Consider the following 18,538-nt stretch of genomic DNA (forward strand, 5'->3'; position numbering starts at 1 on the left):
GACAGTCTGAGCACTGATGGAGGGATTGTGCGGTCCTGGTGTAACTCGGGCAGTTGTTGTTGCCATCCTGTACCTGTCCCGCAGGTGTGATGTTCAGATGTACTGATCCTGTGCAGGTGTTGTTACACGTGGTTTCCACTGAGAGGACGATCAGCTGTCCGTCCTGTCTCCCTGTAGCGCTGTCTTAGGCGTCTCACAGTACAGACATTGCAATTTATTGCCCTGGCCACATCTGCAGTCCTCATGCCTCCTTGCAGCATGCCTAAGGCACATTCACACAGATGAGTAGGGACCCTGGGCATCTTTCTTTTGGTGTTTTTCAGAGTCAGTAGAAAGGCCACTTTAGTGTCCTAAGTTTTCATAACTGTGACCTTAATTGCCTATCGTCTGTAAGCTGTTATTGTCTTAACGACCGTTCCACAGGTGCATGTTCATTAATTGTTCATGGTTCATTGAACAAGCATGGGAAACAGTGTTTAAACCCTTTACAATGAAGATCTGTGAAGTTATTTGGATTTTTACGAATTATCTTTGAAAGACAGGGTCCTGAAAAAGAGACCTTTCTTTTTTTTGCTGAGTTTATGTGTCATTTGCATATCCCCCTTCATTCTCCCTCTTTATTTCCCTCCACGTCTCTTTTCCCCTCCATCCTATCTGTCCATCCTCCCTCTCTCGCTTTCCCCTCACCCTTCTTTTCCTCCCTCAGTCTGTCTTTCCTCTAAGCCATATTGTTGCCAGTCAGTAATGGGCCAAGGTTCATGTGCCCAGTCTGCCTACAGAGAACCATTTGTCCCTACATTAGCTTAATTTAACACACATTCACCCATAACACACACACACACACACACACACACACACACACACACACACACACACACACACACACACACACACACACACACACACACACACACACACACACACACACACACACACACACACACACACACACACACACACACACACACACACACACACACACACACACACACACACACACACAACAGTACGACTGGGTGCAGTTACAAAGGAACAATGCCAAAGTGGATACATACCCAACACCTCACAAGCACATCATTCAGTGCTACAGGGACATTTTTACCCAGTCATTGTTTCCATTGAAGACAATTAAGCATGCCCATTTTATCTAGCTTTAAGTTCAAAATTGGCCACGTGTGGCAGTTTGTGGTCACAAAAGATTGCAATGTTTGCATGCCATTTTGTGGCAAGGAATTCATATTTTTCACAACATATTGCATGTTACGAACAACAACCCATATACAGTAACTGTGGCCCTGACGCTCTACATAGTACACTACTTTTGACCAGAGCCCTATGTTAATAGGGTGCCATTTGGGATGTACGCCCTGTAAGTATGTGTGTGGCTCTAATTAGATCCTGCAGTTTACAGTGTTACAACTAAACATCCTGGCACTCAGTCCTCGGTAGCGTCCCAAATGGCACCCTATTCCCTATTTAGTCCACTACTGGTCAAAAGAAGTGTACAACGTAGAGAATAATGGGCCATTTGGGACACAGCCCTCATTTGCCCCATCGACCTATTTGTTTTATTAAAGCAGATCTGTTAGAGAGAAATCTTTTGAGCAACACTGATAAACATTGATTTAGCCCTGAGAGGAGAGCACTGGTCGGTGATGAGTCCAGCAACATATTGACCTGATGATACATCTATTGGCGGACCCATATTGGCATGTCCTCCCTTGGTGCCCATGAATCAGGTTAGAGGGGAGGGGGGGGGGGGGTCCTGTTATGAATATTTTACATAAGGAATCAGTGGTCCCTAATTCATTCATTAATTTCACAAATTTAACTATACTTGGAGGCAGTCAAAAGAGCTTCAAAATACTAGCTTACAAAAAAAATATATATACATTGCTTAAAATTCTATGAAATGGACACAGACTATATCATAGTATTTAGTAACAGATAGTTGCCAAAAGGCAGCAGGTCAATATTTAAAGAGGGCTTAAGAATATCCCTATTCATTGTCCCACTACCTACAGTCCTATTCAATATGACATCAGCGTGCAAAGCAAAAACATCCTCCTGAACCTGATAGCATCAGATGTGAACACAAATACGACACAACCATCTGGTTCTAACTCCGCTACTTACTCCCGTCTAAAGTTTCACAAAAACAAATCAACTGCCCCCTATCAACCCATGCTTAGAGAAATCACAGCGGCCCGTTTATGCAGCAGCGCAGCAGATTGCTTGGAATGGGGGGGGGGGGTATCGTTTACCCATCTAAAATCGACCCGTTTGGCCATCATGAGACAGCGCGTGGAACCTGAGAGTGTGTGTGTGTGGGTGTGTGTGTGTGTGTGTGTGTAGGCAGAGAGACGGACTCACCAGCCAAAACAGAAGAGAGCAAAGTAGAATCCCAGTAGCGTGGCCACCACATGTCTGACAAAGGGACTGGTCTTACTGGGGTGGAGATAGAGACGGAACCAGAAGGCTGTCAACAGGGCAAACAGCTGGCACACCACAAAGTTCACCTGGAGAAAAGAAAGGGGGAGATGGAGAAAGGAGAGAGAGGGGGAAGTGGCGAAAGGAGAGAGAGAAGGATGGAAGTAGAGGGAGAGATGCACAAATTGTTAATGTGGATGGCACGTGTTCTTTTTCAGGACCATAATGTAGTTCTATAAAGTCAGAACACCAGATAAAACAAGTCTTAACCAGAGAAATGAGGCACACAGCTGGGAATGTTAACAGTGTGGGTTCCATTGACTTGCAGCAAATTACTGTGAAGATAATACATTCACGGAGATGTCTGAACAATGATAAGCAGCACTAGCGGATCCTTTTATATTCCGATCCCCAAAACTTGTGACAGAGATATGACGACACAGACTGGGGTCCAGTGTGGCTCAGTTGGTAGAGCATGGCGCTTGCAGCGCCAGGTTTGTGGGTTCGAATCCCACAGGGTATGAAGATGTATGCACTCACTACTGTAAGTTGCTCTGGATAAGACCATCTACGAAATTACAAAATTGTAAAATGTCCCAAATGGTAGCGCGATTCTCCATAGAGCCCTGGGCAAAGGTAGTGCACTATAGGGAACAGGCAAAAGAGTTCCATTTTGGACTCAGGCAGTGGCTACCTTGTAAGCAAGAAGCTTAATCTTGCAGCAGAGACAATCAATCCACTACTTTATATCAAAGGAGTGCCTTTGATTTTTTTCGGCCTGCGCAGTTCGGCGAGAGATGATCGTTAACCCCCAATGACATGTTTCTGCGTATGAGCTTAGCTAGTCAACGTCACCATGACGTCGCCTATAAGTGTGATCAGGGACATCTTATTGGAGAAGCAGTGTCTGCCTTCATACTGTACTGTCTTTGCGCAGCCAACTAAAGGCAGCTGCTTCATGGAAACAAATCCATTGATTTAATTATAATGTTACTAGCTACAGTGGCCAGATAGCTAGAGTGGTAAAGCATTTAGTGTTGTGTGCATTGAGCTGCACTTATTACCACCCCATTCGTTTCATATGAAGTGTGTTTGACTGCCTTGCTCAGTTAGCAAGCTAACCTAATAAGCTAGTGTACATTATCAAACCTAACAAACTTTAGCTAGACGTAAAAGGTTGATTTTTTTATTTTTTTTAACTAACTATTATGCAGTTTTATTGTTTTAGTCAGAACAAGTATGATGAAAATGGTGGATTAGACCGGAAAAAGTGCCATATTTTATTTTTTGTCACTCCTGTCGGCTCCCCCACGTGGAGGTCCGTGCTCTCGAATTGGCTAAAAGTCGAGTTGTCAGCCACTGCCGAGCATTACAATTCTACAAGCAGAAACGGCAGTTTCGTTGGTACCAGGTCGGTAAAAAGCAGGTACGTATTTTGTTCTAGCAAGAGAAGGAACGGCCTCATACTGTATCGGCAGTCTATTGGCAAATCAGATTCTCGACGTGTTTCCTGCTTAACGTTTGGAAAGAAAGAGCGGACCTTGTGCACTTCTGGTAATACCGTATACCTCGGTATGGTATGAAGGTAGGAAAATCTGGATACTGCCCAACCGTACATTGTAGCCTGGTTGAACCATACTGAATGTGCAGCGACCGTGGTCTAGCGGTAACACTCCTGGCTACGACTCATATACACTCCCCACACCACCGGAGACCGGGGTTCAATTCCCCACTCCAATACTTCAATCTGATTTTCCAACCCATCTGTATCCCCTCTGTCATTTCAGGACTGTCGAAATATACGACACAAACAATTTTAAACAGACTGAACACTGTTTCACTTGGTGAGTGCAGCCCTCAGTCAGGTTTAACCACAAGGATAACAGGGAAAAATGTACGCTAAACGACAGGAAGCAGAATGAGGTGTGACTCAAAGCCTACGTCCCAAATGGCACACTATTCCCTATTTAGTGCACTACTCTGGTCTCTGGGCAAAAGTAGTGAAATAAATGCAAACGGGTGCCATTTGGGACGCATCCAAAGCAAGGGCATGGCCGGCAGCGCTGGGCTACCCAGGATGCCCTGTGACCCAGATAAAACTGCTGTTCTGTTAGCATATGCCTTAATGCCAAGAGCCAAGTGGAGCCACAGTAACACAGCGCTTGAGTCTGGACTGAACAGAGCTAAGGGGCCTCACACACCCACAGGGACACGAGCTCAAACACACACACACACACACACACTTAAGCAGAGCTCGTGGGCTGGTGTGAGTTGAATACTGAAGAGCTGGCAGGGATGCAAGAGGGGACAACCCATGCTCTCCCTCTCTCTCGGGTCAAAATGTCACTATAGTGGGAGGCGGTCCAGCTCAGGGTCAGACAGCCCGCACCCTCTGCCCCAGGACATCATCACCCCTCTGAAAGTCAATCCCCTCATCTGTAGCTCTGCTACCCTTCCCGTCTGCCATTGGTCCTAATGGCACCCTATTCCCTAGATAGTGCACTACTTTTTACCGTGCGCTATGGGAATTGGGTACAATTTGGGACGCAGACAGAGGCTGGCCCTGGTTTAAGGACAGCACATCTGTCAACTCACCCCATGCCAGGGTGAGTCGATCTGCTGCCTATCAAAGACAACGAGAGTCTGGGGCATTCCTCTCAACCAAATAACAGAAAAGGCCTGTACCAAACGGCGAGGCAGTGATACAGGTAGGGAGGAACATGCTTTCAAATACCATATTAGATTCATGGCTTGAGTCATGATTTAAAGGTCCAACGCAGCCGTTGTTATCTCAATACCAAATCATTTCTTGGTAACAATAAAGTACCTTTCTGTTTTAAATTTAAATGGTCAAAAAGGAGGAAAGAAATTGCTTCTTAGAAAAAATGTATTTTCGCAAGAAATAATTTAGCTAGGACTGTCTGGGAGTGGTGAGAGAGGGGCTAATTGTAGGAACGTAATGGGAGAGATGAGTAACCTGAAAACTAGCTGTTATTGTCTTTATTGGTCTATTAACTTATATGGCTTGGAGATGTCACCAGGTGGTCCAAAAATTCCATCCAGCCAAACAAGCTGAAATTTCAGGCACTTTTCAAACAGCTCTTACACTAAAATTGCATTATCATAATTTTCACAATATTATTCCAATCTCAGTGTGGAAATATATAAAACACAAGAAAATCTAGTTTTACTGCACTGAACCTATAAATTATTTATCACCTCGGTTTTCATTCACACTCAGACACTAGCCTATATGAGAATTGTTTCATGCCATCATGTGTGATTTTAGTATGAACCTCTACCATAGGCACTGATGAGAGAATCATACTCGTATTAGGTTAGCCCTTTCCACACACAGCCCCCATCGTCCCGTACACAAATTGGAAATGGCAGATTTTGTCATTGATAAGAACCTAAATTGGAACGCAGTGCCTGTACAGTTACGTGCTATACATGACGTCAGAGCGCAGGTTCCCTGCTTCACAGCTCTGTATGGGTTTTGACTGACAGCCGTTATGAACTTGATCCCTGTGTTCGACAAGATGCCCCCATCCCTCCCACAAAATTGGGCTACTTCTGCACATTTGTTGTTGTCTGAATGAGGGAAATGCTATAAGTTGAGAGAAGTCGATGTGTTCGGGAAAGACGAGACGCTCAGGATTCTAATACCGATTATAGCAAACCACACACCCGTGAGTCCAAATATGCACTTCACACGTCATTTACAGTATCAACATTTATGATCGCTATGTTTGATACAGTTACAAGGATGACATGTTACACCCTGGGTTGTCCTGAACAGAATGAGCCTGTTTGTCATATTGTGAAGAAAAATGTGCAGCGGAACACGCTCTTGAATGCACGCACCACAAAATGACTATGAGCGCCAACATTTCTATGTTTGTCTGAAGTGTCTTTCGAAACTGTAAGATCGTATTTTATAACTTAGCTTGCCATGTTGGCAATATAATAAGCTTAAAAATGATCCACACCTGATCCAGATTGCGACTTATAAATGGACCTTTTTGGATTGCGTAAACATCAGTAATTGTGTGATGGTGGGGACACAGGGCTGTGTTCCAAACAAAAAACTACAAGTGTGCTTGATTCAGTTCGTCAATAGCTGAGCTAGGAGAGCTAAACAAAGCACATTACACAGTGATCACACCTACAGCGTGGTTGCGTAAAATAGTACGCAGCATCATCTGGATACGTGTGCAACAAAAGTTCAACGTTCACCTTCTACCATTTCTGTCAAGCGGTCTACGCATAAACTTTGATACATATGTTGGATAAATCCAACTTATGCGCCGCACAGAACGCACTGCAACTGCCTCTGCAACGCAATGCTGCAGAGCAAACACAGCGTTCCACTGGAAATGAATGTACTTCTGGTGTGCCCAAATGCTACGACGCTGTAGGTATGATCGAGGCGTTATATTGAAGGCTCTTTCCTTCAGTCAAAAAAAGTGTATTGAAATTACTTGGGAACTGTGCACAGTTTGAAGAGGTGTGTGGCCAGTTGGAGACGCCAGTTGGACCTCTTACTCAAACCCATGTAATCGTTTCTCTTCTCTCCAGAAAACCAAATCATATTTGAAAGTATTTGAATCAATGTAAGTTATTTTGAAAACAAATATTTGATGAAGAACCAAAAACTACAAAAGTTAGTTGAATCAGTCTAAATATATGATCCTAAGCACATGGCTTGGAGGGCTCTTGGATATGAATCTTAATATAGCCTACAGCCTAGAATTAAATACATGAGGGCCATGGAATCACCTCAACATTAGAGTAGATCACTTTCGCAGCTTCAAAATGACTAACACATATATTTTCATAATGAGTGAGACATAATACAGCAACACTTGACAAAGTTCTTATACATGTGTAGTAAGATAGCAATATTGTTACATAGGACTTTGGAAATTGCTTTAGCATGGCATAATAATGGAGTTATGTGAAATAAGGAACAGTCACCACTCGTGTACAATAGTTACAAAATTCCTATGCAATTGAAATGCAATTATCGAAGTATTAAGTAACAACATGCTAATAAAATGTTTCTCCAAAATAAGTGTTTTATTATACATTTTTTAATTTAACCTTTATTTAACTAGGAAAGTTAGTTAAGATCAAATCCTAATTTACAATGACGGCCTACCAGGGAACAGGGGGTTAACTGCCTTGTTCAGGGGCAGAATGACAGATTTGTACCTTGTCAGCTCAGGGATTCAATCCAGCAACCTTTCGGTTACTGGCCAAACGCTAACTGCGGCTACCTGTCGCCCCATTATTACACAGGCACAAGAACAGTTTAATGTTACGTGTTACTGAGAATGCTAACAGTAACAAAATATGGCTTTATGTCGAAAGGAAACTGTCTTCTTGAATCAACTACTGCCATGGTAGGTGGAAAATCATGTTAGTTTGTATCCCTTTAAAATGATGGTATAGTGTGTGTATGAAAGAAGAACACTTACCCTCAGATGGACAAAGTTTTTTTTGCAAAGCATCCAACATGCTGTTTTCAATGTCTGCAAATGGCTTTGAATAACTCAGAAACCTTTTCAGTGGTATGTTGAGAGTCATGCAGTAGTTGAGCGTCACAACTTATTTATACTTATATGTACAAAATAGAATTGGTTAATTGGTTTGACTTGATTATGCACACCTGGGGCAAAATCTGTATTCAAATAGTTTTGAAAAGTAGTCACTTTCTAAGATCTGTATTTAAATAGTTGTAGACACTTCCAAAATAACTATTTGTTCCCCTGGGAAAATAGTTACTTTCCACAAAGAATAGTTAAAACTATAGCTATCCCAGGTCTGCAACAGTGTACTGTTTGGATTCAGTCTTTTGTCAGGTGAAGTGGTGTATCCTCACCTTGGGTCTGATAATGTCCCCATAATCTCTAAAGTGTGTGTGTGTGTGTGTGTGTGTGTGTGTGTGTGTGTGTGTGTGTGTGTGTGTGTGTGTGTGTGTGTGTGTGTGTTAGGATCCCAATTAGCTACTGCCAAGACAGCTGCTATTCTTCCTGGGGTCCAAACAGGAAACAAATAAAACATAACATACATAAATATACAGTGCATTCGAAGAGTATTCAGACCCCTAAACTTTTTCCAAATGTTGATACGTTACAGCCTTATTCTAAAATTGATTACATTATAATTTCCCCCCCTCATCAATCTACATACAATACCCCATAATGACAAAGCAAAAAAAAATGGCACAAGCTTGGCACACCTGTATTTGGGGAGTTTCTCCCATTCTTCTCTGCAGATCCTCTGAAGCTCTGTCAGGGTGGATGGGGATCGTCGCTGCACAGCTATTTTCAGGTCTCCACAGATGTTCGATCAGGTTAAAGTCTGGGCTTTGGCTGGTCCACTCAAGGACATTCAAAGACTTGTCCTTAAGCCACTCCTGCGTTGTCTTGGCTGTGTGCTTAGAGTCGTTGTTCTGTTGGAAGGTGAACCGTCGCCCAAGTCTAAGGTCCTGAGCGCTCTGGAACAAGTTTTCGTCAAGGATCTCTCTGTACTTTGCTCCATTCATCTTTCCCTCGATCCTGACTAGTCTCACAGTCCCTGCTGCGGAAAAACATCCCCACAGCATGATGCTGTCACCCCCATGCTTCAACCTTAGGGATGGTGCCTGGTTTTCTCCAGACGTGATGCTTGGCAGTCTGTCATGTGCCTTTTACTGAGGAGTGGCTTCTGTCTGGCCACCCTACCATAAAGGCCTGATTGGTGGAGTGCCGCAGAGATGGTTGTCCTCCTGGAAGGTTCTCCCATCTCCACAGAGGAACTCTGGAGCTCTGTCAGAGTGACCATCGGGTTCTTGGTCACGTCCCTGAGCAAGGCCCTTCTCCCCCGATTTCTCAGTATGGCTAGGCGGCCAGCTCTAGGAAGAGTCTTCGTGGGTCCAAACTTCTTTCATTTAAGAATGATGGCCACTGTTCTTGGGGACCTTCAATGCTGTAGACATTTTTTGGTACCCTTCTCCAGATCTGTGCTTCAACACAATCCTGTCTCAGAGCTCTACGGACAATTCTTTCAACCTTATGACTCGGTTTTTGCTCTGACATGCATTGTCAACTGTGGGACCTTATCTAGACAGGTGTGTGCCTTTCCAACCAAATCAATTGAATTTACCACAAGGGGACTCCAATCGAGTCTCATAGCAAAGGGTCTAAATACTTATGTAAATAAGCTGTTTTAAATGTTTTTTTATTAGCAACAAAAATATGTTTTCGCTTTGTCATTATGGGGTAGTGTGTGTAGATTGATGAGGGAAAACATTTATTCAATCAATTTTAGAATAAGACTATATCGTAACAAAATGTGGAAAAAGTAAAGCAGTCTGAATACCTTCCGAATGCACTACATTTACATTACAATTCAGCCATTCATCAGACGCTCCCATCCAGAGCGACCCACAGCTAATGCAATCATCTTATGATAGACAGTCGAGACAACCACATATCACAGTTGTATCCCAACCACGCATCACATACATAACACAATTTGGCAGTACATTCAACCGGCCTCACAACCGCAGACCCCGTGTATGGCATCGTGTGGGCGAGCGGTTTGATGATGTCAACGTTGGGAACAGTGTGCCCCATGGTGGTGGAAGAGTTATGGTATGGGCAGGCATAAGCTACAGCCAGAAAACATTTTATTAATGGTAATTTGAATGCACAGAGATACCGTGACGAGATCCTGAGGCCAACTGTCGTGCCGCCGTCATCTCATGTTTCAGCATGATAACGCACGGCCCCATGGCGCAAGGATCTATACACAATTCCTGGAAGCTGAAAATGTCCCAGTTCTTCCACAGCCTGCATACTCACCAGACATGTAACCCATTGAGCATGTTTGGGATGCTCGGGATCGACGTTTACGACAGTGTGTTCCAGTTCCCGCCAATATCCAGCAACTTCGCACAGCCATTGAAGAGTGGGACAACGTTCCACAGGCCACAATCAACAGCCTGATCAACTCTGTACAAAGGAGATGTCGCGCTGCATGATGGTGGTCACACCAGATACAGACTGGTTCTCTGATCTATGCTCCTACTTTAAAAAAAATATTATCTGTGACCAACAAATGCATATCTGTATTCCCAGTCATGTGAAAACCATAGATAAGGGCCTAATGAATTTTATTTAAATTGACGGATTTCCTAATATGAACTATAACTAAGCAAAATCTTTGAAATTGTTGCATGTTGAGTTTATATTTTTGTTCAGTATAGATCCAGATGAGGTTTAGGGTTGAGCGAATGATTTGTCCCAAAAATTATGCTTTTAGTTTGAGATATTTAGCACTAGCCTTTTGCTAGTTACCCATTCTAAAAACTGACTAGAGCGCTATGTTAAATGTGTCAGTTATTTATTGTAAAGTTGCAGAAAAAGTGTATACTGTGGATTTGTCAGCGTACATGGTCACACGGGCTTTATTTAAGGACAGTGGAAGGTCATTACTAAACACAGAAAACAATAATGGTCCAAGCCGGCTGCCCTGCGATACACCACACTCACCTGAATTTGCATATTTTTTATTTAACTAGGCAAGTCAGTTAAGAACAAATTCTTATTTACAATGACCGCCTACCAAAAGGCAAAAGGCCTCCTGCGGGGACGGGGGGATTAAAAATAAATTAAATAAAAATAGGACAAAACACACATCACATCAAGAAAGACAACACAACACTACATAAACAGAGACCTAAGACGAAAACATAATATGGCAACAACACATTACAACACAGCATAGTAGCAACACAACATCAACATGGTAGCAACACAACATGGCAGCAGCACAAAACATAGTACAAACATTATTTGGCACAGACAACAGCACAAAGGGCAAGAAGGTAGAGAAAACAATACATCACACAAAGCCGCCAGTCAGTAAGAATGTCCATGAGTCTTTGAATGAAGAGATGGATACAAAACTGTCCAGTTTGAGTGTTTGTTGCGGCTCGTTCCAGTCGCTAGCTGCAGCGAACTGAAAAGACGAGCGACACAGGGATGTGTGTGCTTTGGGGTGTTGCATGTGGAAGATGAGGGCTGCAGTAGATATCTCAGATAGGGGGGAGTGAGGTCTAAGCGGGTTTTATAAATAAGCAACAACCAGTGGGACGGGTTAGAGGCTTTCATTAAAGAAAACCCTCTGTTCTATTTAATAGGCAACTGTCCATCCATGATAAGGCAGAGGATGTTAATCCATAAGACCTATGTTTTTTCAGCTATGATCAATGATATTGGCCATATCCATATAGGCCAATTTCCACAAGTGTAAGGTGTTAATGACAAAGTCAACCATGACTACACATTTTCCCCTTTGCCTTTCAGACCATTTTTGGCTTCCTACTGTCTGTCCACTCTGGCCTCCTCTGGTCTCTATGTGCCTCATACTCTTTCCATCTTTCGCTTATATTTCTCCCTCCTCTGCCTCGTTTCGGTGTTCTCTGTGTGGGTGCTGCCGGTTGTGCCTCTCTAACGAGGCTGGCAAGATGTGCATCAGCAGTCTGCATACAGACTTATGTCTCTGCACCATGTCGATGGTTACCACAAAGACCGTCACACAAATCTAATTTCAGTGATTCACTGTGCCTGCAGCACAAATGGCACCCTATTCCCTACATAGTGCACTACTATTAACCAGAGTCCTAGTGCACTATATAGTGAATAGGGTGAAATTTGGGACATAACCACTGTTACGCTTCCGACCAAGAGGGGAAAAGTGGTCATGTGGTGTTTACGTAACAGGAAGCTGACACAATCTGCATGACACTGACTAGCTACAGCTCTAGCCTCCTTTGTGGTGTCCACCCTATTCCCCTCAGTGCCCTACTTTTGGCCAGAGCCAAATGCAGCCCTTTAGAACCATCCCAAAGCATCGTGCCATTAACTTCAAGCAACACCTCCAGTAAAATGATTCCATATTCAGTAAGAGAGACCACTTGTCCATGAAGAGGTGGCTATAGAACTGGAGGGCAATGTGGAAGAGGAACACGCACGCTCAAAAGCACAATCACACATGTACGCACGCTCTCACACACGCGCACTCACACACAAACACGCACGCTCACAAGCACACTCACACACGTGCTCGCAGGCACGCTTACGCAAGCACAAATACGCAAGCACGCTCACACACACAAGCACGCTCGCTCACAAGCACGCACACACACTCGCTCACAAGCACACTCACAAGCAAGCACGCTCACAAGCAAGCACGCTCACAAGCAAGCACACATGCACACGCACGCACACACACACACACACGCTCACAACCCACGCTCACACATGCACTCTCACACAGGAATTGTCAGTGATGTTAAACCAAACCTCCTCATTCCTCTTTCTGATTCCACTGAGAGAAAGAGAGCGAGAGTGTCACACAGCCCCATGCAAACCACACTTAACAACTCAAAGTATACTGTACCACTACAGAATGGCTGTCAAATGATATGCATGACCTCAATGTCTTCTTCATGGGACATGGATGACCACAATTTCTTCTTCATGGGAGTTCTGTGATCTTTCCTTCCACATACTCTGGCATCAAAACGGTTTTGCGACGGCACTTTGATAGGTTCTGATTTTGAGTAAATAACTCACGGACACTAAAGAAGCTTAACCAAGTTTAATTCTTCCCAAAGGGTCGAAGCTGTAATTCAGACAAAAAACATTTCACACAAGCACTGATATTTAACCCTTTCTCCTCGGCGGAGTCTCCTCCTCCACAACTGAACAGCCAACACATATCTGTTGCTAGACAGAACCTTAGTGATATCTGTTCTTCCTCACTTCATCCAACCTGACCTCTACCCCAAAGTGCTCACTCCTCCCCAACTCAAGGCTGTCATGGTTATTGATACCAGACTGTGTCTCTTCTCCTCCCTGAGTACCCCTGATGGCTAACAATAACATATCCTGACATCATGTAAACGTTATACATGACCCGCTCTCCCTCAGTGACATTGTTAGCTTCTAAGATCTCCACCCGTCTCTCCTTATCAATGCCTGCCACATGTAATCGCTTTCCTGCACTCAACACATTCCAAGCTTAGTTGCACCCACTATATACCTTCCTCCTATAACCCTTAACTTCTGGTGTAGACCCTCAACCTTAGCACTCCATCAGTGACATGAATAAGTATATTTTTATATTCTCAGAACCCAACAACTTGAAGAAACTTTCAAAGTTCTTGAAATGTTCCGTATTGACTGACCATGTTTTAAAGTAATGATGGACTGTCGTTTCTCTTTGCTTATTTGAGATGTTCTTGCCATAATATGGACTTGGTCTTTTACCAAATAGAACTATCTTCTGTATACCCCACCTACCTTGTCACAACACAACTGATTGGCTCAAACGCATTAAGAAGGAAAGAAATTCCACAAATCAACTTAACAAGGCACACCTGTTAATTGAAATGCATTCCAGGTGACTACCTCATGAAGCTGGTTGAGAGAATGCCAAGTGTGTGCAAAGCTGTCATCAAGGTAAAGGGTGGCTAATTTGATGCATCTCAACTATACAATATATTTTGATTTGTTTAACACTTTTTTGGTTACTACATAATTCCACGTGTTATTTCATAGTTTTGATGTCTTCACTATTATTCTACAATGTAGAAAATAGTAAAAATAAAGAAAACCTTGAATGAGTGGATGTGTCCAAACTTTTGACTGGTAGTGTGCACTGCAGATGACAGTCTAATATTTGTTGAAATCAGATACTAAATAAATAGGTCATGCGGGACAAGTCTTGACATCACTAAAGAATCATTTGTGTATCGTTGCACATACAGTAGGGCACTGCATATGGCTCCATCCCTTAGTGTAGGGCCCTATGAAATACGTTTTATTTTTTGCCTGATTCAGTTTTTTCCCCAGATTCTGTTGTTATCTCCGGGTTTTTTTTCTCCAGGTTTTCGCTCAAAAACTAAATAAATTACAGAAATTGTACTAAATTGGATGTTATAGGTCCACAACAATGCCACATCAGGAAACCACTTTTGAGGTCTGGGAAAATTTTGATTTTTTTGGGGGGGTGTAGCCTAGTTACCCTTTAATTCCAGTGCTCATCTAGCAAGAGGCTGCTGTTTAGCTGTGTTTTTGTAGTGCACATGTGATGTTAGAGTTTGCAAAACAAATACCCACTGGATTAATGCAAATAATCATGATATCTTTCTGCCAGGTAAACATAGGCTACTTTGTAGTTAACATTTAAATTAAGAAGGTTTTAGGGAAAACCTTTCCATCTACCAGAAGACTGTTTTCATTAGCATCATCGCTAATGGCACATTCCCCAGCGAGTTCTCTCTGCAGTTTAGGGCAACATATCAATGGTGTTTGTAGATGATAGGATGATGTGCTCCCTCTCTCTCCCTCTCCGTCTGTGCTGCCTCTCCATCTTTTATTAAAGGGATCATTATGCTAAGATGTTGTCGCACCACAAGGAGACAAACTAACGGGGTCAGAAGCTAGTCAGGAGGAGAAACCGTCAATAGGCTAAGTCAGTTGATTCTCCAGGCGTTTTATGTAAGCAGCCATCTGCTGCCAAGCTGTGCTCGAAAACACAGCGGGACACGAACGCTGTGGAAAAACTGAGAGGAAGAACCCTAAATGATACACTATCTACACACAGCACAGGTTTATCAGATATTAGATGAAGTGAAAACACCCTATAAAAATGAGGATGCATATTTTCCTATTTTTGTGGTTGAGTCAAGCTATAGTTGCATTCCTTCTCCCTTCTCTTCAGCCTGCTGCCACCTTTAACTTATTAAACAAAGTTAGTGTGTGTTTGGCAAGGCAGAGAGGGAAGGGAGTGAATAGGAAATAATAATGAACATTCCCGATTGTATTTCATCCAGCTCGCCTCAAATGGCTGCCGTGTTCTGTTTTGGTTGTGGAGCCCTGGAGTGTGTCCCAAATGGCACTCTATTACATATAGTACATTACTTTCCACTAGGGACCATAGGGTTCTGATAAAAAGTAGTGTACTCAATAGGGAATAGGGTGTTCTTCTGGGCGCAGCTGGCCTCTCTGCCAGCAGGGAGGGAGAAAGCCTTCAAAGCCCTCATCTCCTCTGCTCTGTTTGGACAGCTTGTGTTTAGCACGGCTCAGGCATACACAATGACAATGCAAGAGCTACAGTGCGGGGCTAGGGACAATAGTGTGGAGTGTGTACAGTAGGTTTTCCACATTAAAGAGCTTGTGATTGTATTGCAAAATCTATCCATGTACAAGTACCGCATATTGTTATATGAGCACACACACACTTCAAATCTTTACTAGGTCTCACACACAAAAGATTCACAGCACAGCCATTAGCATAGCGTTAGACTATTTTACTCCCCCAATCTGTCCCTAAATACCAAAATGACTAAACTCAATGACTCAATTCAACCACAAGCTCAGACGCACTGAATAGACTTCAGTATTTTGTCCACATATTTTTTATTTGATTTTTTAAACATAAGGGAAAGAGCTTCCTAAAAATTGACTGGTAATAAAAACCCACTGATTCATATTGTGTGCATCCCAATTGGTGACCAATTCCCTATGTAGTACACTACTTTTGACCAGGGCCCATTAAAAGCAGTGCACTATATGGGGAATAATAGGGTTCCATTTGGGAGTCAGCCATTATCGCATTGTCAGTTGAAAATCCAAAGCTATTCTGGCTGCGTGTTTGATGAGCCCATTCTTCCAATCCATCCCTAAGGACGTTAAACTCTGGCCACCCTACTGAAGTGGAGAAATTAATGCAGAGACTGAAGAAAATAGGACCTCCTTGATGATAAATCAGGTAAGTCCATTGTGAGAGCAAATGAGAAGCCAAAAGACATAACCTCCTCAAAGCTTTGCAAAGAGAGAAAGACAGAAGTGTCTGATGATCATCACGGGGAGCCATTCAAATAAAAAAAGCTTCTGCATGGTTGATTTTGTGGTCAGTTTCTGGAGAACCACGCCGTAGTTTTCCGAATGTTTTTAATTAAAAGTGATCAATTGTCACTCCCAGCTCGCCCTTTGTTGAACCTGTGGGGCCTCTCTGCCTCTCTGCTGTAAGTTCCTAGGCCCTTTAAGACAGTCCTGTGGCGGTAAAGCCTTGGCCCGGTCTCTCCAGAGCTGGAGTCTGGACTGTCCTTGCTGGCTGGCTGACAGGTGGGGTCGATCCCTGGAAGACCTGGTAAAAAAATGTTGAACTATAAAAAAGGGATTACGGTGTCATTTGGGGCACAGATCTAAATATCGAGCCCTGGGCCAAGCCAGGTTTGTTCTAAGGGGCAGCTGACAGCCGTATTATTTGACCAGGGCTGATTGTCTTCCAGTCTTTGTTCATGGCTCTAGGTCGTTCCATATGAATTCAATCACTTTCTGACTGCACTCATTTAGATTTGAATGAAACCTTCCAAACATGTTTGCTCTTGGTAGAGTGATCAGAAAGTGACTTAATGGACATGAATGCCAAAATATTTAGTAGATCGAGGTGGTCAAAGTTGACCTATTTTTCAAACCCCACCCTACCATTAGACATCCATGTCTTTATCTCAGAAAAAGATAAACGGTTGAGTTTGATATCATTTGAAAGCTTACAAACAGGGTTGTCAAATATTTTCTAATTTATAGAATAAAAAATAATATATATTTAACCTTTAAAGTCAATTATCAAAAAAATTATCTAATCAAATTTCCACATAATGTGGTAGCTCATGATGCGTTCATAACCAAGTGGGAAGGTGGTATTTACTAGTGATGGGGGAGGGGGGTTATTTACTAGGTTTGTACACTCTTGGCATTCTCTCAACCAGCTTCACCTGGAATGCTTTTCCAACAGTCTTGAAGGAGTTCCCACATATGCTGAACACTTGTCGGCTGCTTTTCCTTCACTCTGCAGTCCAACTCATCCCAAACCATCTCAATTGGTTTGAGGTTGGGTGATCGTGGAAGCCAGGTCATCTGATGCAGCACTCCATACTCCTTCTTGGTCAGATAGCCTGGAGCCTAATCGTAAACCAGATGGGATGGCGTATCGCTGCAGAAGGCTGTGGTAGCCATGCTGGTTAAGTGTGCCTTGAATTCTAAATAAGTGACAGACAGTGTCACCAGCAAAGCACCCCCACACCATCACACCTCCTCCATGCTTCATGGTGGGAACCACACATGCAGAGATCATCAGTTCACCTACTCTGCGTCTCACAAAGACACAGAGGTTGGAACCACAAATCTCAAATTTGGACTCAGACCAAGGACAGATTTCCCCCAGTCGAAATATCCATTGCTCAGGTTTCTTGGCCCAAGCAAGTCTTACTGGTGTCCTTTAGTAGTGGTTTCTTTGCAGCAATTTGACCATGAAGGCCTGATTCACGCTGTCTCCTCTCAAAGTTCTTGAAATGTTCCATATTGACTGACCTTCATGTCTTAAAGTAATGATGGACTGTCGTTTCTCTTTCCTTATTTGAGATGTTCCTGCCATAATATGGACTTGGTCTTTTACCAAATAGGGCTATTTTCTGTATAACACCCCTACCTTGTCACAACACAACTGATTGGCTCAAACACATTAAGAAGAAAAGAAATTCCACAAATTAACTTTTAACAAGGCACACCTGTTAATTGAAATGCATTCCAGGTGACTACCTCATGAAGCTGGTTGAGAGAATGCCAAGAGTGTGCAAAGCTGTCATCAAGGCAAAGGGTGGCTACGTTGAAGAATCTAAAATATACAATATATTTTTTATTTGTTGAACACTTTTTTTGGTTACTAAATTATTCCATGTGTTATTTAGTTTTGATGTCTTTATTATTCTACAATGTAGAAAATAGTAAAAATAAAGAAAAACCCTTGAATGAGTAGGTGTGTCCAAACTTTTGACTGGTACTGTATATTATTATTTTTATTTTTTTTCTAAGTAGTGTTAGCTAGCACTAGTCAGCTGTACCTGCTCCAAAACTCTGGTATTTTTAATCCTATTTTTAAATAGTACACTTATTTCCATGACTGATCAAAACACATTTTCCATTCTCCTTTTTGTCTCTCTGCAGCAGACATATAGTGAGCAATATGTTTTGAACATCAAATT

General features: G+C 42.8%; 1 protein-coding gene across 4 annotated transcripts in view; it reads right to left on the bottom strand.

Annotated features, from left to right (window-relative positions):
* The window catches only part of mboat2b (membrane bound O-acyltransferase domain containing 2b), a 75,724-nt gene that overhangs the window by 31,865 nt on the left and 25,321 nt on the right, over window positions 1-18,538 (bottom strand). For 2 of the 4 annotated variants that reach the window (XM_082976774.1, XM_014204846.3), the window contains exon 2: window positions 2,374-2,519. In XM_082976774.1, the coding sequence (XP_082832900.1) occupies window positions 2,374-2,519 (146 nt within the window). Of the gene's footprint in view, window positions 1-2,373; window positions 2,520-12,885; window positions 13,748-18,538 lie in introns of those variants that run through there. The other 2 variants (XM_014204848.3, XM_014204847.3) reach the window with 2 other exon arrangements.

This window comes from Salmo salar, chromosome 06 (assembly GCF_965601325.2).
Source record: "Salmo salar chromosome 06, fSalSal1, whole genome shotgun sequence".
NCBI lineage: Eukaryota > Metazoa > Chordata > Actinopteri > Salmoniformes > Salmonidae > Salmo > Salmo salar.